At 48.8% G+C, this 24,032-nt stretch overlaps 10 protein-coding genes across 10 annotated transcripts; 4 read left to right on the top strand and 6 right to left on the bottom strand.

The window, feature by feature from the left end:
• Window positions 1–542: 542 nt before the first annotated feature.
• On the bottom strand, window positions 543–4,333 carry N7503_004893 (flavin monoamine oxidase family protein; the record flags this gene model as incomplete). Its single annotated transcript, XM_057064440.1, has 3 exons — window positions 543–2,551; window positions 4,135–4,252; window positions 4,310–4,333. The coding sequence occupies 3 exons, from the start codon at window positions 4,331–4,333 to the stop codon at window positions 543–545; spliced, it is 2,151 nt and encodes a 716-aa protein (XP_056922183.1).
• A 254-nt stretch (window positions 4,334–4,587) lies between these two features.
• On the top strand, window positions 4,588–5,537 carry N7503_004892 (uncharacterized protein; the record flags this gene model as incomplete). Its single annotated transcript, XM_057064439.1, has 3 exons — window positions 4,588–4,665; window positions 4,723–4,815; window positions 4,872–5,537. 3 exons carry the CDS (start codon window positions 4,588–4,590, stop codon window positions 5,535–5,537), a joined length of 837 nt encoding a protein of 278 aa, XP_056922182.1.
• Window positions 5,538–5,898: 361 nt separating this feature from the next.
• N7503_004891 (uncharacterized protein) lies at window positions 5,899–6,078 on the bottom strand (the record flags this gene model as incomplete). Its single annotated transcript, XM_057064438.1, has 1 exon — window positions 5,899–6,078. The coding sequence occupies one exon, from the start codon at window positions 6,076–6,078 to the stop codon at window positions 5,899–5,901; it is 180 nt and encodes a 59-aa protein (XP_056922181.1).
• A 1,113-nt stretch (window positions 6,079–7,191) lies between these two features.
• Window positions 7,192–8,204, top strand: N7503_004890 (putative plasma membrane ammonium transporter (Ato3); the record flags this gene model as incomplete). The annotated part of the gene is made up of 4 exons (XM_057064437.1): window positions 7,192–7,463; window positions 7,534–7,754; window positions 7,811–7,986; window positions 8,040–8,204. The coding sequence occupies 4 exons, from the start codon at window positions 7,192–7,194 to the stop codon at window positions 8,202–8,204; spliced, it is 834 nt and encodes a 277-aa protein (XP_056922180.1).
• Window positions 8,205–8,388: 184 nt separating this feature from the next.
• N7503_004889 (vacuolar protein sorting family 37 protein) lies at window positions 8,389–9,230 on the bottom strand (the record flags this gene model as incomplete). Its single annotated transcript, XM_057064436.1, has 2 exons — window positions 8,389–8,875; window positions 8,923–9,230. 2 exons carry the CDS (start codon window positions 9,228–9,230, stop codon window positions 8,389–8,391), a joined length of 795 nt encoding a protein of 264 aa, XP_056922179.1.
• A 549-nt stretch (window positions 9,231–9,779) lies between these two features.
• On the bottom strand, window positions 9,780–10,439 carry N7503_004888 (ankyrin repeat protein; the record flags this gene model as incomplete). The annotated part of the gene is made up of 1 exon (XM_057064435.1): window positions 9,780–10,439. One exon carries the CDS (start codon window positions 10,437–10,439, stop codon window positions 9,780–9,782), a length of 660 nt encoding a protein of 219 aa, XP_056922178.1.
• A 394-nt stretch (window positions 10,440–10,833) lies between these two features.
• Window positions 10,834–13,278, top strand: N7503_004887 (tRNA ligase; the record flags this gene model as incomplete). The annotated part of the gene is made up of 1 exon (XM_057064434.1): window positions 10,834–13,278. The coding sequence occupies one exon, from the start codon at window positions 10,834–10,836 to the stop codon at window positions 13,276–13,278; it is 2,445 nt and encodes an 814-aa protein (XP_056922177.1).
• A 406-nt stretch (window positions 13,279–13,684) lies between these two features.
• On the bottom strand, window positions 13,685–14,785 carry N7503_004886 (zinc-binding alcohol dehydrogenase family protein; the record flags this gene model as incomplete). The annotated part of the gene is made up of 1 exon (XM_057064433.1): window positions 13,685–14,785. One exon carries the CDS (start codon window positions 14,783–14,785, stop codon window positions 13,685–13,687), a length of 1,101 nt encoding a protein of 366 aa, XP_056922176.1.
• Window positions 14,786–16,669: 1,884 nt separating this feature from the next.
• Window positions 16,670–18,124, top strand: N7503_004885 (flavin-containing monooxygenase; the record flags this gene model as incomplete). The annotated part of the gene is made up of 1 exon (XM_057064432.1): window positions 16,670–18,124. One exon carries the CDS (start codon window positions 16,670–16,672, stop codon window positions 18,122–18,124), a length of 1,455 nt encoding a protein of 484 aa, XP_056922175.1.
• Window positions 18,125–18,975: 851 nt separating this feature from the next.
• Window positions 18,976–21,163, bottom strand: N7503_004884 (putative Golgi traffic protein SFT2). The gene is made up of 4 exons (XM_057064431.1): window positions 20,583–21,163; window positions 20,219–20,339; window positions 19,774–19,924; window positions 18,976–19,362 (listed from the first exon to the last, which is right to left on the bottom strand). Exons 1-4 carry the CDS (start codon window positions 20,812–20,814, stop codon window positions 19,210–19,212), a joined length of 657 nt encoding a protein of 218 aa, XP_056922174.1. The 5' UTR covers window positions 20,815–21,163; the 3' UTR covers window positions 18,976–19,209.
• Between the last annotated feature and the right edge of the window lie 2,869 nt (window positions 21,164–24,032).

Genomic DNA, 24,032 nt, shown 5'->3' with positions numbered 1-24,032 from the left:
ATCTCGTCGCGTCAACATCATTGGGGTCGGGGGTATTAGCGCTGACACGTCGGGAATAAAGGTGGGCAGTATCTGCAGCGCTTTGACGCACACGACTCGTAATATCCTCTGCTAAATCACTGGTAAGGTTGTGCCTGTGGTAGTAGCAATCTGCGCATTCGGGAACACCAGGCACGGTGACGCAGTGGGCAAAAGTTTCTCGCCCTATCTTGCATTTCGTGCACTGATGTCCCTGGAGCTAAATGTTACTCACGATATGGATGATAGTGGCCTCAAAGTGACGGAGAGACTTCTTCAGTCAAAAGGATGCCAAGATGACCCTAATCACTTAAGGTGATTATTCTGATCGGTGAATGATGAGTGAGAGATTGAGGAGGAAAGATGTTTGTATTTATTTTCACGATGCTGGAAACACTTGAAGTCTAATGCTTAGCACGATTTATGGAATGAAGCAACACAGTGGGGCATAAATATGTTCAGATTTATTCCTTATTATGTATGTACTGGGTAGATACCCTCTTGTATATCTAAAGATAACAAGGTTATAGCTTGATCCAGCGACCCATCCAGGTATCTACAACTGTTTTCGCCTCATCCACCAATCCAAGGTCGAGCAACAATTGAGTCGTCCCACGGACAGCGGAGTCCAAAGCTGAGAAGATCCAAGCATGCGTATAACTAGTGTGCTCGCCAATAAAGATAGTCTGAAACTCCGTCTGATAATAAGCAGGCAGGTACAGCTCTTGTTGACCAACCAGAGGGTCACACCACGCACCCGCCTGGTGTCGGTCAAACTCCCAGCACTGTCGATCATAGATACCGGTAAATTGCTCAGCCGCAACCTCACCGTGCACCTCGACCATAGTACGTTGGATGAGTGCAACGTGCTCCTCGGGATTGAGAGCCGCAGCAGAGCGGGCTTCGGTACCAGAGATGTAAGATGCGAGGACAACACCGGGGCCTGTCCCGTTTATGTTATAAGAAGGGTAGCAGACGTTTCCGACACCGGCAACGTCTACAGACCCACAGCCACCAAAGATAGGGTTCTCCTGGTGTTCCCAGAATCGGGTTTCATAAAGCAGTGCCATTTTGCACGCTGGGTCGTAGTTGAGCGATGCAATTGCGCGGCTGAGCAGAGAGGAGTAGCGCGGGAGCTCCCATAGTCTGACCTTGCTGAATGGGGCTGCCACTACTGCGTAGTCGTACTCCTTAGAGGTATTTGGCTTCATCTGGAGGGGATCATCACGCCAGGCCACGGCAACCTTACCCGAAGTCTCATTGTACACTAGCCCTGACACGGTACGGTTGAGGGTTAACTTCTCAGAGACATGGGGGAAGAAGGCACGTGGAAGAGACTCGAGTCCTTTATCGATAGTACGCCACTTTGTAGCTGAGAAGTAGACATCATCGTAGAAGTCACCCCAGATTGGCATATCTGTTGTTCCGGCGACATAATCAGTGATGTTGGAGTTGTATCCGAGGGCATATCGCAGGTAGCCAGCTTCGGACCAGTGGAACATGCCATCTTCAAGAGCCTGCTTGTGGGCCTTGTACATATTTGTCGCAATTTTCCGGATTGTAGCAATGTCGCCAAGAGTCGTGTAATTATCGAAAGCGGCTTCTGCATCGGCAGCAGCTGTTGCGTTGGAGGATGGGGCTGTATAGACTAGAGATGCGTTCGCTGCCACCTCAGCAACTGTTGGAATTAAACCATTGGGTAGACGATCGCCTCCGGAGTCTGCAGGAAGATTGGGACCGTTTTGAATCCAGGGGATGAAATTGACCTGGAGCTCGGGAGCTTCGGCATTCATCTTGTTAAGAACACCAGCGAGCTGGAAGACCATGCGGTGATCCATAATCTCAAGTGTCTCGTTTGTATCAGCATAGGTGATGCTAACAGGAAAACGCATTGGGCCCATCTCTTGATACTGATATTGATCTGGACGAGTGTTGTTGAGATACTTGGTGCGGATACGCCCACCAACTCGCTCTGATGACTCGTATATGTGCCAGTCATGTATACCAACAGATTCAAGCAGTAAACTTGTCATTAATCCGGACATTCCACCGCCGAGGATGGCAACAGATGTACTCTTTGCCTTGGTGATAAAAGCGTCACTGTTTTTCTTTGATTTCATATATGCAACACCGTCGAACCAGGGACCTTCCATGTCGGCCACATCGGCGATGCTTTCACGTCTTTTTATTGGTGAGGTCACAGTGATGGGAGAAGAGCGACCAAGCAGGGACATTCCGGAGAAGGCATGAAGACAGTGTTCGTGTGGTGCATCAGAAGGAGTGACCCAGACAAATCGACTTGGCTGGGCCTCACGTTTCACAAACACACTGAGAACTTCATGGTGTCCTTGTGCTGGAGATTCGGTGCTGCAGTCCCCGTAAACGAGTTGCAGAGGGCCTTCAAACTCATCACTGAACTCCACGTGGATATTATGCAATGATCCTGCAGTAACATCCAGGGGACCATGAAAGCTTATAGTATCTCTTGGCACAACCCTGGCAAGGGCTAAGCTTGAAGCACTCAGCCCGAGCACTATATAATCAATAGAACCTCTCATCACTATGCCAATTGAATAGATACTGAAGAATTGATGTGCACTGGGGTATGCTCACAATGAGCTCCAGCCTACGGGCTTTTATATTACTGAAAATGAGCCGACAAAGTCAGGTGCTACAGTACTACCTCAGTATCATCTACTGCTCGGAACTGCTCATTTATCTACCGAGATAGTCGGAGATACTGCATTATCTCGTCCTTATCATCGTCAAAGACGGTTGATTTGCCCTGGATAGGAAAGAAACTCTCTAAGCGATGGTTTGTCAAGCATCTAGACGCAGTTAGTAGCAGAAAAACTCTTGGCAATTACGTCGATATGTTGACCAAGGGCGTGCAGCGATTACAACCACAGCCCACGGCCGAAATCAGACAGCTCAAGATGTCCTCGGATTCGTCCAAGCGGCCGACATAGCCGTTATCAGGTATACTTCAACAGCATATTGGTAGTTTATCTTATCATCCAGAAGAGGGGTCGAGGGGTAATTATAAAGCATCAGGCCGGCGGGGCTCACTATCGGACCCCGGGGAAGTTATGCGGGGTGTATAGGTCCCATAGCTGGGTGGCTTTGACTACAAATGCCTGCTCTCTTTGGTTGAGTTGACCATCAGTGTCTTATCATTATTACCAATGCGACACGGGTCGGCTATTCTTGGCGTGCTTATCTCGGTTGTATAGAAGTGCCAAGTGCCACGATTGTTGAGATGCGGGGGGTTTGTCCGGTACTTGGCTATCCTCAAACCCAATTCATCCGAAATTATTTAATACATAATGAGTGGACACATGAATGTTTACTTTGCCCAGAAGTCTAAGCTTCAAATCAGAACTCTTTTGAGATCATGCACCTATATAGACAGGTTAATGTTTGCCGGATAGCGCCTTCTGAACGGGGCTGTCGCCGTTTGTATGAAGTTGTCTAGGCTCAAAATTTATGATAAAATTATAGCATAGGCTCAGGATTTATGATCGCGCCCGGCTCATCACATAGTCCTATTCGGGGTCGTCATTATACCAACTCAAGACACTACAGATAGTGTTTCAGTAGCGTCGATTCGGATATATTTATCTGAAGCACTGGAAAGGAGATCACTGATGACATATTGTATAAGAAAATAGTTTCTAGGTAGGGTCATTGTTGTTTTGAAAAAGCATAGATGATGAGCCCTCTTACTACTAAACTGGCCGATATTAACAGTAATCTCTAGAATCTGCCGTAGTCCCCTCTATATGCATTACCGCGTTTCTTGATCCCTCATTTGGTAAGTAGAGAACGCATCAACGCAGACTAAATAGCCAACCCACAAGGACGCGCATAGCGTCCCCACGTATGGATTTCATTCGTTGAATTGTTCCATGTACTATAGTGACTGAGATCTCAATTTTTTCCATATAGATTAACCACGGAAAAGACATGTTTAAAAAGTAATCGAGTATGGTGCCGGTCTGTAGCGTGCCCGGCCATATGGAGAGCGCAGCATTGCTGCCTTGTACTCATACAAGCACGGTGAGCAGTGCGAGACATTGCTTATGATCATGGCGGGCAAACAGTAGATCGACTCACTGGTAATACAAGCAGTGTCCTTAGCGCAGACGAGGAGCTTGGTGGGGATCTGCGCCATCTGCGAAATATTGCAAAGGAAGGTGTAAGTGGCAGTCCCACAGGTATAGTCTACATCGGCCTAGATTGATAGTAGTCAGCATGTACAGTGATGGGGCGCACGTCGTCTGGCGATCACCAGGGAATAGTGCGTTACCGACATCTCAAATCCTGAACTGAATAAAGCATATGTCAAATCCTATCAAAACAGGCTGGTTGATAAGCCCTGGCCCCTGGGCGAGGCCTGTCAAACATACGGGGACCCTCACAGACCCACAGACCCGCCCGACCCGCGGGTTGTCTTGTTTCGAAGTTTGATCAGGGTAACAATACCTGCGCACTCCGGATCTAAGTTCCTTAACTCCTCCCAGCAAACTGAGATTTTATCTTCGCCTCGCCGACCACTCTCGGTCTGCCATGTCTAACGAATACGCCCTGGAGCGCACACACGGCCAAGAAACGGTGATGATCCACGCCGCCGACCTGTATCTCCTGGTATTCACCTCACTAAATCTAAAGACAAGGCTATAAGCTAAAATGATTGGCTGCTAGGAAAATTGGAAAGATGACCCTACTATTTCAGACGAAGCCCAGCGCTCAGCAATCTTTGGCAAGTGGCTAAATATTGGCTCGTGTGGCCGCATGGTTAGTCTATCTGATTCGCTCTCCATCGATTACCAATGACGCATAATGAATTGCAGCCCTATAGTGACCAACTAGAGGACATGTGGGGGACTGATGAGGACATCACAAAGGGCGAGAAGGATTTACTCTCTCGTGTCCGGAATCCGTTGGATCGACAGGGGGTCAGCTATACACGTCTTGTCCGCACTTTCTACGGCGACCAGTCGGACATAGTCTTTCCCGAGCTAATCACCCAGAGCGAGTACGACGGGGCTATCTTCGATAATGCCACGCTATACGACGCGGGGTCGGACGATGGCCTACAGTCGCTGCGCGGTATATTAACCCGTATCCCGCAAATTCTTGAAGCGACGGCAGTTTCTGCCTTTAAATATGAAATTCAAAGGCGAGAAACCCTAGAGAAGGCCACAGGAAAGGATAACCATAATATTGAATTCCATTTTGAGATGGCTCACCAGGCAGCTAGATGGTGCCACTTGCTCATTTACGATAAGGAGGCTTATGACAGCCCGGGGCATGTTCTGGTGATGTATCTTGACGATCGTGGCAGGGTCCTACGTTACTCCCGGCTGCTAGACGGGACCGAGGATTTGCAGGCTATTGATGGTATGTTGTTATCGGGTCAGGATATCATGCATGGGTGGTGGGAAGATGGCCGCTACGGCGAGGAATGGGAGCCCCAGCAACTTGCTAAGCGACGGGCCGAGGTTGAGCATGTCTAAGGATGGCGCTAGCCAGAAAGCAATTTTCGAGGAATAGTCCAACTAAGGAATCAGGGTCTTCGGCAACTGCAACGCCACGGCGCTCAGTAGCTATCGGGAGATAGCAGACGCGCGCTAATAACAAACAATTGACCTCATGCACCGAAAAGAACGACGCCTTAAGCCTCCGCAGAGTCGGGTACTGCTCAATAAGCACCCTGGAGAGGCCCTGTGATGTAATGGAGCCGTCGCAGATTCATGTGGGTGCCCTGACGCACATCAATACTACCTTCACCTAATTCACCGAGAAGTGGGAGATAAAGATAGCAGCTATGGCTTCCAGGTAGCCGAGATCGCCTCGCTTGAGGACACGAAATAGGGGCTATGGGTCAGTATTTCCGTCGGTGGGTGGGTCTTCAACAATAATCCCATATCCACCTAATTTTCCGACATGGCGTCGACCTCGGCCAAATAAAAGACATATATCGACGTCGACAGCGTCGTGAGCTGCCTGGTCAAATGTGGGCTCGATGACATCGATGTTGGACAGCGATGTAGACATTGATAATCGTGATTTTGATCTTGCTCCTAGCTTTGGGATTGGGAGTAGCTGGTAGCGGGCCGTTCTGGGTGTCGGCAGACACGGGTAATCACGCTCGCTTGTCAAGGAGATGCAAGAGATATTTGCCGAGTACTCTTAAGGACAATGCATATGTATATGTATTCCTACTTTAAGCAAATTTCAGAGGTGGGTAAATAATAGTTGAATAACTGTACAGAAAACACTCATGATTCCGGCATGACGCTCCATGCTGCACATGCAGATTTCTAGTGCCCAAATAGTCGGAGCAACTCCGCTGTCCGGCACTTGAGGGTCTCGACTGCCTATGCAGATGCATAAATCAGTGAAAGACCGGGACATAATATTGTGTCAAGTCAGACCGCCACATTCTCCTGTGTTCCCTTGAGTAACAAGACCTTGCCCAGAAACATAAACTCCACTCAAAAGCTTGGAGAAAATGTGGCTTTGGTCACAGTCTCAGGAGAAAGAGCACTCCAATCAACCGATTCCTGGGCAGACGAACAAAGCAACATAGTAGACTTTCCCTGAACGCCACCTGAAGCATAGAGAACGTCTAGCCAAGCCCATCCAGAGCGCCATGCAACCTTCTTATATATTGTAGAACCCAAAGCCGCATGAAAGCGAAGAGCCCAACATACAGCCGATTCAAAATCGACGAAAAACCTCGGTCCCCCCCGGGTTTTGCGGCCGAACAACCAATTCCCGGGTCTGGAATGCCTATCCCCGCATTGCACCCCCACAAAATGACCTCTTCGGACCCGCTTGCCTCGGACAGAACGGGCTGAGCTAGGTCGTTCCGCGAATCAGAACTCGCAATGGTGCTCCTGCAAGGCACCTACGTATCCGATCGGGATTCTTTTCTGTCTTTTGAGCTTGGCGTTGGAGCCATGGAGTTACTCCGGACCCGCCACTTTTTCTGGGGTAACATGTTTGGGGAATTGACGTATAGATTATGGGGACGTGGGGAAAAGGGATAAAGCTGGGGTTTGACTTTTGTACCACACAAATATAAGATCAATGGATCGCCCGGGTTCGTCTGGCATCCATTAAACTTGATCTTCAAGAACCCTGGGGTCATCATCTAAACCCAACATGTCTGACGACAACATCAGTGACAAGCAGGAGTCCTCCACGGTGGAGATGCTGCGCCGTATGCAGACTGCGGATAGTGTTTTGCTGCCAATTCCGCGCGATGCTTTTGAAAAATTGTATCTCAGTCCCAAGCTGCCAGCGGCAGGTAACTTGCGTCGAACATTCGGTAACCCGACGCCGATTTCGTTGATGGGCTTCTTGCTCGCTGCGACACCAGGTGCGATGCAGACAATGGGCTGGCGAGGTTCTGGTGGTAATGGTGGTGCTATTTTGTGAGTTTGAAATGTTCTACCATTGGCCGTGTTATAGCGAAGAAATAAGCTGACTTGGTTTCTCCACTAGGCCCGTGTTCATCTTCTTTGGTGGAATGGTACAAATTCTCGGTGGAGTTGGCGAGTGGATCATTGGAAATACTTTCTCCTGCGCTCTGTTCTTCACATACGGTACTTTCTGGATTGTTCAAGGCACCACCCAAATGCCATTCTTCGCTGTAGGCACCAACTACTCGTCTACCGGTAACACACTTGAAGGCGTTCAGACACCGGAGTTCGACGCTACTATTGGTAAGTTCTATTTCAGCCCAAGCCGTCAGGAGAATATACTAATTGGATGTACACAGGCTTGTACTATGTCTGTTTAGCACTTCTCACCTTCGTCTACCTGATATGTTCACTCCGCACAAACGTCTGCCTCTTCCTCGCCTTGTTCCTCCTTGTCATCACATTTGCTTTGACTGGAGCTACATATTTCCAAATGGCCTTGGGGAACGTGGCTGCTGCGGCTAAATTGCAAATGGTATGTCAAATCGACTGCTCTAATCATGGGCGAAAACTGATCTTATTTCATAGACTGCTGGTGCATTCAATTTCGCACTTTGTTTACCAATTTGGCATATCTTTATTGCGCAGATTCTCGAGGCTGTCGACTTCCCATTTGCACTTCCAGTGGGTGATTTGAGTACTGTTATCCTAGGCAGGACTCAGCGCGCTCGGAGGAAGGAAGCACAGACTTAAGCATAACGGATGGACTCTTTATATGTAGTGTGCAATTATATAAGAGAAAATTGGACACTCTGGTACACCAACACTCGTCCAGACTTAAAATGGTCAACTCATATATTCGTAGGCGGCATGGCATCATAAAGGCAACATTTATTCCAAGGTTGCTCGTCTATTCACAAAGGGAAGCTTCATTAGATCAACGCCAACCCCCAACTCTCCCCTCATCCCACCGCGCCTTGGCCTCTTTCCTGGAAGCCAATTTCGACGCTTCGGCCCTCACTCGGCGCACCCAATCGGCAATCTCCTTCTCTGTAGCACGACCGTGGTGATCCTCGTCCAAGAAACTCTCCTCTACAGCCTGACAGACCGCCTCTTGCTCCGCGATCGCGGCACTCAACCTTTGATATAGTGCCTTGGGCGACCACGGTGCCAATGCGGCGTCCATCTCCGTTTGCTTTTTGCGCCAGGAGACTTCGAGTGACTGGTGTTGAAGGAGCATGGTCTCTGCGGAAGCGCGAAGCTCTGCGACGTGATTTTGCAACTCAAGGACGCGCGTTGCGAGCTCCTTATTTACTTGGAGGAGGGACTCGAGGTTTTGTTGGCGCGCTGTGTGGGAGGGATGGTGGCTTGAGAGCGCCGATATGAGGCTTGGGTCTTTAAGGATGGATTGAAGATCGAGGGTTCTGAGGTTGTTAGTTTATTATGGTGGTTGGGGAGTCGCGGATCTTACGACTTGTCCTTGACTACGTCAGGGAGCCAGCCCTCTTCAATTGTTGGTGGCGCGGGGAGCGGGCTTTGTTGAGAATATGATGACTGTTGGGTTCCTGTGGTCTGATACTCGGACGGGTAGCCGGAGGTTGGCTGTTGAGGAGTTGGTAGGGAGGACATGTTCTGGGGGGTGCCTCCTCGGCTTGCCTCGTGGCTGCTGGGTTTTGGGGGTGGAGGGGGAGGTGTGTCGGCATTCATAGTGGTGTGTGACATTGTCGGAGTTGAATAATAGGAGGATTGCGTAGGGAAAGGCGACGCTGGTTGAGACATGATGTACACTGGTGCGGTCGGGGACTGTTTGGTATAGGTGTGGGGTTCGGAGGTCGGAGTTGGAGAGCGGGCAGCTCAAGCTTGGCGGAGTATCTACAGCTACTGTAATTGTTGCTTCACAAGATTACCTCATATTTCCATCCGTGAAGGGCGAGACATCTGAATTCTAGAATTGAATTTTTACTGATCATGGAGTTCATTTCGTCATATTAATTAGAGCACAATCCACAGTGGTGCCCGTATTCAGCCACTAGTGAAGCGATATGCCTTCTGCCTCATCTCTCGTAGCAACAGTGGACACCTGCATTTGTTGACTCCACTCCTTGTACCAAATCTACCTCCCAAGAATACCCTGGTATCTTCAGATAACTCCAAAAGTCTGAAAGTGTTCTTTCGGGGGCGTGTGGGATGACATAGCGTGGAGAACAAACCCCATAGTGTAGATGAGTACAATTCATAGAGTCGTGAGATGATATGGTCTCGAAAATGCAGTCTTTCCAAGAATGCGCCGAGACAGGAAAAAATCGCCAAGTATATGGCTGTATTCCTTTATTGTGTCCGTTGGCGTGATTCGCGCTCATTAGTCTCAATGCTCGAGCTAGCGATAGCATCCATCACAAGCTCACGTAGCTCATTTTGGGTGGCTTCGCTGTTGAAGTCATCACGAGCCGCCAGCTCATCAATCCGTCGCTTGAACTCGGGATCCACCTCGGCTTCGCCTGCATTCATTTCTTGCTCCGACATAGTACCGACGTTGACTTGCATGTTGCCAGGGATCGGCGGCGGGGCATTGAGCGGGCCTGCAGGCGAGTCGGCCACAGGAGCAGCAGGGGCACCACTAACTTCGCGGAGGTAGGTGGACACGTTGGGGTTCTCTTCCTCTGACTCCATCTTCTCGTATGCCTTCATGCCTTCATCGTTTGTCTTGTTATAGTCCACACCGAGCTCTTCGACCAGGCACCGGGCGACCTTGGGCTGCTCTGTCACGAACAGGCATGTTTCGCCGTCTTCGTCCACCAGGTTGACATCAACGTTGAACTCTTTCACAAGCGCGCGGAGGAGATCGGTGTGACCGTAGGATGCGGCAGCGTGTAGAAGCGAGTATCCAGACTCATCTTGGCTGGATGCGATTGCGGGATTGGACCGTAGCAAATCCAGTAGCGCCGCGGGGTTGTCGCAAGCAAGGAGGTAGGGGTTTGGCTGAGCCATGATTGTGGAGATAATGAGTCAGATATTGAAAATTGTGCGATCGGGTTGGAAATGTGTTTCTCAATGAATCATCAAAGTCTCATTTAAATTGCGGAGAGAAATTTACGGGCAAAAAAAAAAAGTCGCGATAAGGCTTTGTCCGCCTTTCCTATTTGGTTCCCCGCAGAGTGACACACACAGCCTTATGACTCTTAATTGACTGCTCGTATTCACAGTCTCATTAAAGGCTCCACCTGGGCAGGGAATTTCAAAAGCGACGCCTGACAAAAGGATTTAAACCCCTTCGTTCCTGCCTTACCTTCTCTTCCTATCGCTCTCCCCCACCCCACTTCGACTGCCCCGCCAGTATTTCGCCCAAACCTCACCACACGACATTGGGTTTCAAGCCGCAATCATGGCGCCTCAGGATCCCCATGTGATAGCGCAGCTTGTGAAAAGCTTAGAAGATGCCCGAAAGATGCAGACGGCAGATAAAAAGCGGACTTACACTTGTAAAAAGTCAACCTTCACGGTCCATGGGACCAAGGATGTGACGGTTGACTCTTGGAAGTTCATGGATTGGGACTACAAACGAACCGACCTTCCGACATATGCCCGCGGTCTTTTCACCTCCCGACGCAAAGACGGTATACCCGAGATTTCTGTGCGTGGATACGACAAGTTTCACAACGTGGGTGAAACCGAGAACACGCGTTGGAGGAATATTGAAAATAACACACGAGGTCCTTATGAGCTGAGTGTGAAGGAAAATGGGTGTATTATCTTCATCTCGGGATTGGAAGATGACAAATTGCTGGTGTGCAGTAAACATTCCACCGGATACCGTGCCGACTTCGAGATCAGCCATGCTATAGCTGGTGAAAAATGGGTGGAGCGTCACGTCGCCGCCGTGAACAAATCAACGAAGGAGCTTGCGCGGGAGTTGCGCGAAAACAACCTTACAGCTGTAGGTGAGCTGTGTGATGACGCCTTTGAAGAACATGTTCTGGCGTATGATGAGGCCGCTGCTGGTATATACTTGCATGGTCTCAACTACAACCTCCCGGAATTCTCTACAAAATCCAGTGACGCAGTACATGAATTTGCCGACAAATGGGGGTTTAAAAAGGCAAAGTTCGTGAAATACGATGACCTCGACGATGTGAAGAAATTCCTGGAAGACGCCGCGGAGACTGGCACATGGGATGGCCGGGAGACTGAAGGCTTTGTGGTTCGCTGCAAGATGAATGACGGTGGCCAAGGTCCCTATCACGACTGGTTCTTCAAATACAAGTTTGAAGAGCCTTACCTCATGTACCGGCAATGGCGTGAATGCACCAAGGCTGTGATTTCAGGAAAGCTTCCCCACATTAAGAAACACGCGCAGATCACCGAGGAGTATCTCAAGTTCGCACGCAGAGAGCTCATCAAGGACCCTAAAAAGGCGAAGCTCTACAACCAGAACCACGGCATCATCGAATTACGAGAAATGTTTCTGAAAGAGCGAGGCCTAAATGGTTCCGAAATCATCGCCATGGAAGCTCAGCTGAAGCCGAAGAGTGACAATGTTGAGCGCGACGTTGTCATCGCTCCAATTGCTTCTCTAGGATGTGGAAAGACCACTTTGGCATTGGCTCTCGTTCATCTTTTCGGATGGGCCCATCTTCAGAATGATGATATCCCAAAGCAGAAGAATAAACCTAAGAAGTTTGCATTCGAAATCACGAAAGCCATGGCAACAAGTCCAGTGGTGATTGCGGACCGCAACAGCCACCAACGACGCGAACGCAAGCAGCTGTTCGAGGACATCTTTCCCGTCATCCCCAATGCGCAATTTGTGGCTCTTCATTATGTTCATGAGCCGAAGAACGAACTGCTACCAGCCATCAAGGAAGTTACCCGAAAGCGAGTGTTGGAGCGTGGTGACAACCACCAGACCATTCGGGCCGGAACAAAGAATCCCGAAGAGACCATTGGAATTATGGACGGGTTCCTGTATCGATTTGAGGGTATTGACACAAATCGAGATCCAGACGAGCATTTCCAACACGTCATCGACCTGAACGTGTGTGCATCCTCGCGAGAGAATCTTGAGACAGTCGTGGCTGCTCTACATGCTGCCTACCCCAAAATTGTGCCCAACATGCCTTCAGCCGAGGATCTAGATGGTGCCATCGACGCTGCCATGAACGAATACAAAGTCAAGCAAGACTTGAGCGGATCATACTCACAGCACAAAAAGGAAAAACTGCAGCATGTCTCGGATGCTGATATCTCTCCCACTATTTTGGCCCGAAAAATCGAATTTTTCCAGATTGCTCTTACAGCCAAAGATGTTTTCTCTGTCCTCCACTCCCTCTTCACTCCTGAAGTGCCTGTGGAAGCCGCACGTTTGTACCACGGACTTGTGAATCAGCGACGCATCCAGCCTACTTGCCATGTCACTCTTATCCACCGGGCCTCGAGTAAAGATCGCTCCGATGTTTGGAACCACTACACGAAGCAGTACATTGACACTATGACTATCAATCAGGCCCAGAGTCCACCAGTCCTTGGATCTGCACGCGTTCGTCTGGAGCGTCTTGTTTGGGACAATCGTGTAATGGCTTTTGTTGCGCGCATCCTGCCCGCAGTTGACAACAACCCCGAGAACGAAATCGGTTGGCCATGTGCAAATAACATTCCTCACATCACCATTGGAACTGCCTCGCCTGAAATCAAGCCAAAGGAAAGCAACGATCTTCTTCAACGTTGGTTGGAATTTGGGTCTGGTGGTGATACCGGGATTTACGAGATGGAGGTCAAGGGCGTCAAGGTTGTAAATGGAATTGTTGGGCCGGTCATGATGCGTGGCAAATAAGCCAGAGCATGAGATTAAAGTTTATCTTGATACCATTACCTACATTGCATGTTACTATATGACTGGAAAGCTTCATTCAGTCAGGCGCAGACGGTCTTTGGCAAAAGCAGGGTTTTTATATGTCTATTTGAAGGGCTATCGTCCCTTTTGCTAGGTAGATACCACCACTTGAGTTACTTTCGAAGAATCAATATATTATTCTCGATTCCATATGCCTACTTACGACAAATCGGTTCAAACACCAACCTGCATCGCAAACTACTGATTCTGATCTCACCCCGGGGCCATAAATGATAGCTGGAGTCACATTATATTCTAATCGAATATTCGCAAAATAACCATGAGAATTGTACAAAGGCAACACAATCAACGCCAATACCCGAAAATCGAAATCCCTAACATCATCTTAAATTAAACGCGCAACCAATTTGGTACCAGAAATCTTTCCGTGGCGTAGCAAATCAAGCCCCGTACTCAAATTCTCTAATCCTCCATCAATAGTCCGAAGAGGTGGTGGCCTAAGGGTTTTGGAGATTCCCTGCAAAGAAGCATAGAACCTGCGCAATGCTTCGGTATCTGATGGAACTATGCCAAATTTAGGCCCGAAGGGGGGAAGCCATTGGAACTCAGCCCCAAAAGCCGTGTAAGCAAGCAGGAAATCGACCTTCACACCATCGAAATCTGTCTTTCCAGAGTCCAGTAGAGTAACTACCCATCCCCGGTTTTTGCGAACGACATCCGCGCAGAACGCGGTAGAGACCCCCTCAGAAAAGCAATCCATTGCTCTATCAATAGTAGGATAGGCGCGAATGATCTCTTCGACGGCGGTGGGTGATCGATAATCGAATACATCATCGGCACCATATTCCTTCACCAGGTCATGAGAATGTGGGGATGCTGTGGCCACCACTTTCAACCCCGCTAGCTTCGCCAATTGGATAGCGTAGAGGCCAGCAGAAGTCGCACCGGAATAGATGAGAATAGGTGTTGTTGATCGGCCTTTGCCCTCGCCTCCATCTGCCCAGGGAACGCCTAGTCGAACATTCAAGGCCAACATGGCGGTAACGGCAGACACACCAAACGTAGCTGCCTCTTCATCACTGATCGATGAAGGAACCTTCCATGCAAGATGTCCCGGGATCTTGAGATACTCAGCGAACGATCCTCGATCGGTGTATAGTCCTCCATGTGTTGCTCCAGCGACTCTATCACCGACCGCCCAATCCCCAGCGGCCTTGGGTCCGACCTTCGCGACAGTACCCGCGTAATCACAGCCAATTATTGCGCCTCGAGGGGAGAGGATATCGATATGTTTGAAGTCGGTAGGATTGAGGGCGACAGAGTGCACCCGGACGAGGATTTCGTGCTCCTCTATCTTCGGAACAGGCACTGTAGCGACCTTCACTCCATCTCCAGATGAGCTTGAGCACACATAATTTGACAAGCGAGTCACAATTGAGCGATTGCCCACCAGGGCTTTCATTGATTCGGGGATTTCAACACCCATTTTGTTTTGCTTTGACAATGATAGAGGGACTGAGTCGTGGGATGTAAAATAGACAGCAGGTCAAGACCATGTGAACTTGATAAATAAAAAATAGTCGAACAGACTCGCATGTGAATGGGATGTTGTCAAGCTGAAAATAGTTTAGTGCTTGTCTATAGTTGCTTATCAACCTATCAGGCCGATAATCACGTTGATCCCGACCTCGGCTCAGAGAAATATCGGGATGGTGTGACTTTTTCAACCCGTCCCGACGGCTCTTCTATCTTCCCGACCTACTCCGGACTCTATTCTGTTAAGCTTTGCTCGTCGGTCTTGATCGGAGAATGAAACATTCGACTGTGGAACTAGAATGTAGCCCGCAGCCCGTAGCCCACGTGCAGAGTTTTCCTCGTGGCGTGACAGTTCGAATGATCGGTTTTGCTCTAAATAAGGTTTCGATTATGTTCATTACGTTCACTCGGCCCTGAGCTACTAATGCGGGCATAGGTCCGCTCTAGGCTTAGCGGCTTTACGTTTATGCGCCACCTTTATGATTTAATACTACCCCTGGGAGGTGGAGCAGAAGATCCGCCACGGTCACAGTGTACCAAGGCTCTGCTGCCTACATGGCAGACTCAGATATAATGTCCCTAGAGCAGGGCTTACGATAACCAGTACTCGGGTTCTTACTTCGATGCACATTACTGGGATATGCTTCATTTCGCATCAGATATCGCTACCTTTATTACTGACGGGCTGATTTTAGAAGTTGCATTTGGAACCCATGGGTTGCACTAGCACTATGAAGCAGGTATTATGGGGGCATCAACTCAGTGGGTACCTCCTGAATCACCTTCACATTAGGCGTGGCAACTGCATAATTAGGCCTACTTAGTGGTAGGTTACTGTGAAGAAATAAGCACCCATGCATTTCCTCGATAATATCACAACGCACTCCGAATGCTGCGCCATTAACTAATACCCCAAGTGGGGTGTCCAACTAACATATCATGATGTGTAGATGAAAATTCCTTCCACATCTCCTCCTTCTTCTACGTAATACTTGATTATTCAGAATGCACAGCCTGTGACCGGTGTCATCTGTAAAATGGTCATATGTAAGGTCATATGTAAGGTCATATGTAAGGTCATATGCTCTGTATCCTAACCTATACTCCGCACTATTTGGAATATAAGGTTGACCAGTGGATCAATCCCTCACCTGATGCAAATCTTTCACAACCTGAGTCTACCCACATGGCAGACCCCACTATACACTCCATTAGTATGATTGAAACACAAAGCATATATCTGATTGGTTACCTAACTCTATCGCCGAAAACAAAGCGAATATCGAACTACCCGTGTGAAGCTGAGTATTTTCAACACATCGGGCGGAACCACAACTGTGATGACATCATAGCCCATCAGCAAAACGAACGAGGAAATAATATCTCCTAATGTTGAGCATTTCAAATAAAGGTTGTGTTGGACGGAGAACGGAGTAATAGGTGAGAATCAAGCCTCGGGAGTAGAGTATCGTTGTTGTTAATTGGTCTAGGGATGTGGGTCCCTCGCAACTGCCCCCAAATCAGTCGATGCAGTGGCCCCAAACCCCAAAACAGCATACAGAATGCAAGAGTAAGATCTACGCCGGGCGGCTGTTGACATCAACTCCGAATATCCTCGGTTGGATTTCTATTTTACGTCGTCCTCGCCATATTGGGAATTGTCCCAATATTGAAACGTCTCCCCACGTACAGGTGTTCAGGATCTAGACGTTGGACCGAGGCAAGCGCAGCGCCGTTGTTGATTGTTATACCTGTGTACTGTGATATATTAAGCCGGACAATTCAGCGCTCTATTTTCATGTCAGAGCAGCCATTTTCAGACCAAACACACATCATGGATACCGACTTTGACGTGATCATTATTGGTGCCGGTATCTCTGGCACCAACGCCGCATACCGACTTCAATCTCGATTTCCCAGCCTTCGCTATGCAATTTTGGAGTCCCGTGAGAACCTAGGTGGCACCTGGGATTTCTTCAAGTATCCTGGAATCCGATCGGACTCGGATCTATTTACCTTTGGCTTCGACTGGTATCCCTGGGACCAAAACAACCCTATCGCCGAGGGTTCAGCTATTGTCAATTACATGGAAAATGCAGCCAAGGAACATCACATCAACGAAAAGATTCTATTTCAGCACCGCATCCTCGGTGCAGATTGGTCATCGGTCGACAAGACCTGGTCACTGAGCGTTGAGCGAGCCGACAGGCCTACCGCAGTATCTTTCTCAGCGCGGTTCCTGATCTTCGGAACAGGATATTACAGTTACGAAGAACCTCTGCAAACTGAGATCCCAGGCCTAGATCAGTTCGAAGGCCAGATAGTTCACCCTCAATTTTGGCCCGAAGATCTAGACTACAGTGATAAGAAGATCGTGATTATCGGAAGCGGTGCAACAGCTATCACGCTTCTTCCCAAACTCGCCGAAAAAGCAGACGTCACCATGCTCCAGCGCAGTCCCTCATACATCATTTCAATACGAAACAAAACCGGCTCCTGGCTCACATCTCTCCTCCCAACAACGATCCAAAACAAGATCCAGCGCCTTAGGTCCCTATACCTAGGCCGTCTATTCTACCTGTTCAGTCGCTCCTTTCCCAATGCCACAAAACGCATGCTCCAACGTGGCTCCGCTCGCCAACTTCCAAAGCACATCCCTGTCGACCCTCACTTCAGTCCGAGCTACAACCCTTGGGACCAGCGCCTATGCGCTTCGCCAGATGGCGACTTCTATAAAAGCTTCCACACTGGCCGCGCGCATATCAAAACAGATACGATCAAAGAGGTCACATCTACCGGCATCATGCTGAATTCTGGCGACTTTCTTGACACCGACATGATCATCACAGCAACAGGCCTCAACGTCCAATTTGGAGGAGGTATCTCTCTTTCACTGGATGGAATGCCGTATTGCCTTCCGGAGAAATATACATGGCGTGGAATGATGTTTCAAGATCTACCCAACGCGGTATTTCTGTTCGGATATGCAAATGCATCGTGGACGCTTGGTGCGGATGCGACCTCGTTTTTCATTTGTCGTTTATTAAAGGAGATGGATGGTCGGGCTGTTCTTGCTGCTGTTCCGCGGTTGGATCCTGTGGAAGCTAGAAGCATGCAGCCGCGGCGGTTTATGGGCTTGAACTCGACATATGTGCTTAAGGCTCAAGAACATTTGCCTAAGGCTAGTGATCGAGAGGTCTGGAGGCCGGCGTCTAATTACTTTGATGGGATGAGGTTTGCGAGGAAGGGAAATTTGGAGGGATTGACGTTGTTGGGCGAGAAGGATTGATGATTGAAAAGGACTCTGTTTTCTTGGTTTTATAGATATCCGTGATTGATTGGATGGTTCTAAGGTCTTATAAAATTTTACGCGCTTGATCTCAACATGATGAATGAAGTTCAGTCCACATGGATGAGCCTAATATTGAATCCGAGTATGGTCCCTGAACGGGTCTTGATGACAAGAGAACACTTCTAAGATCTGGTTCTTGCACTGCACTTTATGCCTAGTCGTTCCTGATACAGACCTTCAAAGGAAGCTCATACCGAACTTCTCTTCGTCGATCCAATATCATTTCCGCTCCCCCAGCCCCCATATTGAAATGTCTACGAGAATTCTCACAGGGATGGGCAATAGGCCTCTTCAGTGGGATCGTCTTAGAGTTTCTCCTCGCAAGATATTAAAATCATCTTCGAACGCGACGAAAAGAGAAGGAAGCGTGTACACCTCTCCATGGACTTCGAGCTGGGGGAATGTGATGACTGCGTGGAAGTGCTTGAGGATGGAACAAGAGAGACACCAAGGCAAACTACGGGAAGGGATGGAGGGATGGAGTTTCCTAAGCGGGTTGTTGTTAGGAAGTGATTGGGGAGATAATGTGAGATCTTCGCAGCCACTACCTTTGTACGATGTGCACATAATAGTGAAAATGAATCGATGGTGTTGCAAAGAGGATGTTACTTGATTCCAAGGCGTACATGTACGCCTTGATCAGATGTGATAGAAGCTTTGAATTGTCTTGTAAGGAAGGAATCGGTGCTTTGGTGGTTTTTGCCTACATCCATATGATTCCAGGGCGGATAGTAAGAGCGACGTCTACTTATCATTATGAGGAAAGTGTGGTACGGATGGAAGACTGGCTGATCAAGTAGGCTTCTTGCATGAACTGGGTATATGCCCCTAGGCTATTAAACAAGAACGCAGAACAAAGACAAGTACCAAAACCTCTATCTCCACGATGGGCATCATTACATATACAAGAAACGGAAAAGGAAGGAACGATGGCGCTTGCAGGTAAATGCAAATAACTGCGCGACAGCTTTGCGCTCGCTGAATGTTCATCAATCACTTCGTGGGTATAATGCCATCGAGTCTCAACCGGAAATCCAAGCAGACACGCGCGATGCACCGAAACGGCCCATGAACTGCAAGCCGGTACTGCCCATGGGGAAGTAGCTGACCAGATACCAGACCAGGGCGGCGAGCTGAAAGATAGACGAGATGAGAGTAAGGAAGAGGTTTTGGAGCTATGAGATAAAGGTCAGCTAGGTTCAGGTGATACTTTCGAGGGAGGTGCAAAGGCTTCATGAAAAAGGACAGTAGGAGTGTTGGAATTGTGAACATTTCCGAGCCGGTGCCAGAAACAGTGAGAGGTGTACTCTGGGTGTCTGAGGCAGTTTGAAGTGGCGCAAGGTTTCGTTGTTGCAGCAGCGTGGTTGCACAAAAACCGATGATATAGGGTGTTATTGACATTAGCCCCACAAAAATGTGTACCGACGTGACGGTGCAGGTCATGTAGTACTGCGATATACCATAGGAATGCAAGATTCCCCTTTTCCCCGGTACTGTGCAACCAGACTGATGTACAACGTAGTGGGTGTGTGTGGACTTGATGATTGACAAAGATTGATACCAAAATGAGAACAAAAAGACCTTACCCCGATAGCAAAGTACAGTGTTAGTCCGATCGATCCAAAGTAGGCTGCCGTGAAGGGCAACCGTGGTCCCGAGACCAAATGTCTAGCGTAAGACCAGGGTCCCATGAGGACTGCCCATGATAGCAGAAACAGGACTGAACCGACAGACCATCTACAGAGAAAGACATTTTGTTAGCATGAAGATATTCTAGGGCATCTTGCCTTGAGAATGCTTGGCGTGAGGCGCAGGACGTTGAAAATGAACGAATAAAACCAGGCTTGCCCGGCCATGGATTCCCACATGGTCCGAGCCCCAGCGCGCTCATGACCAGGATCATGATAGCTCGGGATTTGACTGGCTGGAGCAGAACCCGTAGACGAGCTGAACGGAGATGTGGAAGGGTGGGTGGGGTCGAAAACGCAAGATGCAGAAGGGTTTGATGGCGCTAAGGGGGAGGTAACTTACAGAACAGCGAATTTGCGGGGCTTGAGCGAGAGAACTGGAAATAGGAAGAAGCATATCATAAAGCAGACTGCGGCGCCCAAGTTACAGGCGCCAAAGATGAGCATCCGATCCCAACGACTCACTAGACACGGTTCTCGTTAGCGCATTTCAAAATCTCCTCTCAAATCATAAATACATAGACAAGCATAGCCATGATGAATCTTCCCGGCGCAGGAACTGCATGTTTGTCACCTGGATCGAGACAGCACCGGAAACAGGATGATCGAAGGTACCGATCACGGGATAGAATCGAGTAGTAGATAATCAAAAAGGGAAATGAAATAATAGAAAATAAAAAAAGAAAAAGCAAAAGCAAAATACTTACAGGCGAAGAAACCCTCTTCCTCTTCCCTGCGATTGGGTGCAGGCAAGGGCGCGCCTGGGGCCTCATTGTGAGTGGGTAGTTGAACATAGCCACCCTGACCGAACGGGTTCATGGATTGTAGCCGCGAAAGGAACGGGGTCTCAGAGGAGGCATTAGTACGGACGGGAAAATCCGGGTCTCTGCGCGACCACCCTAGAGAGTTGACTGAGTCACGAAAGTTGTTGGTAGCCATGGCGAATGCTGGCTACTGTCTAGCTGGAATGAGAGAAATCCCAATTGAAAGGCAGAATGGGAGCGAGCACGGCCGCGTCTGCAGACAAGGCCCGTGGCCCAAAATTTCACGGTAAAAAACGCCTGCAGGGACTATGCACGATGGAGTGCAGATGATCTGCGGCGGATGATGGGCTGATCCCAGAGGATTGGCTGGATTGTGGAGACTAGAGCAAGCCAGCGAAGGAGCAGATGACGCCCACGCCGAACGCGGATTCGGCTTCCCAACTTGACTACGGCCCCGACTTGTCTCGAGCCCGGCTGTGATCAGAGGTAGATCGAGCCCTACAGGATGACGATAACGGTCACCGATTGGAGAGGGTGTGCGAAACCACTGAGAATGGGCAAGGCGATCGAAAACCTTACGGGTGATCCACACACTTCCAAATAGTGGATTCTTGCCTTGTCTCTGATACGCGCCAGACCGCTAGATTTTCCACACTATCCGGGACACACGCACTATTGCTGACCTTTGTCAACAGAGGGGTAAGGTTATGAGTGGAGTAATCCGACGCGGCACAGGCGGGATTTGAAGAGAGTACGTCAACACAGTGGACTCGCCAAGCGAAGAGACGTTGAACCTTCCCGGGTACGATATGAACTTCAAGAGGGGAAGTCAATCACGGCGAGGGAGCGGAGTGATGATTGGATCAGGAAGCGCTGCACTATTCGAGAGGGGGGGTAGTTGGTTGAAGGTCGATCAAGCCTGATGACGAGATGGCGTAGAGCTACCGATGCGACCAGCCCAGATCGGCGCTGAATGAAGAAGCTGTCAGATGATACCCATGTTTTGGAGCTAGGGTTTTAGTGTATAGATGGTACATACTTTGGGCAGATAATGGTGTGGAAGGGGGGAAAGGGAAGTTAAGAAGATCCGAGGTCTCTGACCCCAAAGCAGGCGGGCACGGGCCATCGTCTCCGCAAGTTCCTCTCCACTCGTTGTTGTCTCCTCCACTCGTTTTACTTCTTCTTCCAACGCCGCCTAAAAAAGCAAAAACCTAGCTTGGAACTAGTACGTACACTATCTATCGAGACAATATTTTGGTATCTTGGAAAGTCAGACTAAATATTTGAGGGGCTGATGCGGCATGCTATAACCGGATTTCCGCAGTAATAATATGTCATCAAATACGGAGTACATCTCAAGAAATAAATGCAAAGTATGTATGGCCCATATTTGAGCTTGCTATGAATTTAATGGAATATGACTCAGCTACCCTCCATCAATAATTTATGTCGATCTTTCTGGTTGGTGCACACCCTGTTGGCGATCACGTCTTGGACCAGGACTGGTACACTATATTAGTCTGCAGAATTTCATCTGGCTCTTTATAGTGGCGGCTCCGTCCCGCAGTCGTATAGTCGTATCGGAAGCACTCCCTGAAAGTGTTAGTCGATATGAGGTTGCATACCCTTTACCTCTAACGTCGCTACCCGCATGTACGACCATAACGAAATATCCGAGAGCCGAATGGAGATATTGCCCTGTAATCCCTGGCTTTGGGTAACATTGGCTGCCCACTAGCTTCATTCCACCTGGTCTGGCCTATTCTCCCATTTGGATTTGGAATTTCTTTTTCCTTTTTGTCATCGATTTCCATAATTCCTCCGTATTTTGCCCGATGCGCAGGAATCGGTACGGCATGGACCGTTATTGACGTCATGCTAGAGCTCTGTGCACTGTATGTATGCTGCGTAGACGAAACAATTATGCGAGATAAAAACTCTAGATATCTAGTTTCAGCTCGGAAAACCCCAACTGAGTAGTATATGCCTCCTTGCGTCTACCGTGGATACTCGGCGATACCCTCCGAACCTTGACGGGACGGGACGTAGTAAGAAGATCCACGACCCCATCATGATTTCCTTCTATCCGTGCATTATCCCACGGAGATCGTCCCGTACTAATTATACAAGTCTGGGTAATCGGGATTTACGAATTTATTATTACTTTCCCCACTCCTCACCTCGCCCTCCTCCCCGAGGTGGGGTGGCTTAGACACATTCCTATGATGCGCATGGAAAACTTTCGCGACGTGGCTCAGTCTCCAAAAGAGGGGACCAAAACAGGTTCGCGCCATGAAGGTGACCCCCCTCCCAAAGATTATTGGTCGGTCATCTCAGACACATTCCAACCCCTCCAATCGTGTGTCGCAGCCACATTCTTGAGATCGTGCTTCGACAAAGTGCGCATACGCCAGTACCACACCGGGAGGGCACAGAGCTGTTATCATGTTGCGCTGGAGCCTGAACACACGGACCCTCAACAATGGAAAAGCATCAAGGCTCGGAGTTTCGCGGAGAGAAAGGGCACGGTCCACGCTCTGATCATCGCAGTATGATCGCCACCGGCCTGCACGACATTTGCATCCACATCACGCACTGGATAGAGTTGATGGGGCTTACGTGAAATGACGAAGGTGAGATCCGACGCCGTGGACACTGGCTTTGCATTTTACACTCTGGAGTCTGATCTATGCGTTATATTCTCCGGTGCGTCTCATGTTCGAGCTTTGTCGATCGCCGGCACAGCTTCCTCTAGAGACTAGAAAAAATGAGTTTATGAATTTAGGGATAAATGTATTAATGGATTTGGTCCTGTACCAGATTATCAACTCGCAGCATACCTAGAGATCGTCCCCTTATCATATCCACATGGTCTTATTGGGGGATCTTTCTTCCCACCCTTCTTACCTTCTCTACTTCCGGGGACACTAATGCACATCCTTTTGATAGATTAGGGTTTCCTTCAGACCTCACTGGTTCTGGTGTTTTTACCCAAACCTACTACGTTTTTCCTCTGTAACCCATGTCCATCTGATACATTCTTCCCCTGTGCAATCAAGGTCTTAGGTTGTTTATTTATAATTTTTCTTTTTTGATTTTCTGAGTCATGACGCCAATACAGGTGACAAACATCTACGGCATCATGGGATAGACGCCGTTAACTACATCCGGCTGTATCACCCTTCCCCCCTTCGTCCCAATTTCCGTCTTTTCTTGTACAGATTAGGTCTATCATCTTCTCCAAACACCAAAAACATTGAATACCAAAAAACAAGAGGCTCGGGGGTTTACTGTTGCCACACCTCATGCACCCCCCCTCCTTTACTCTTTTACCTTCCACACCTTTTACAGATACAGTAATTATAAAATGAAAAAAAAAATTCTAAAATAATA

This window comes from Penicillium pulvis, assembly GCF_028828015.1.
Source record: "Penicillium pulvis strain IBT 33274 chromosome Unknown contig_23_segment0_segment0, whole genome shotgun sequence".
Taxonomy (NCBI): Eukaryota; Fungi; Ascomycota; class Eurotiomycetes; order Eurotiales; family Aspergillaceae; genus Penicillium; species Penicillium pulvis.
Note: the sequence above shows the minus strand (reverse complement) of the source record. Positions and strands in the feature narration are given on the sequence as shown.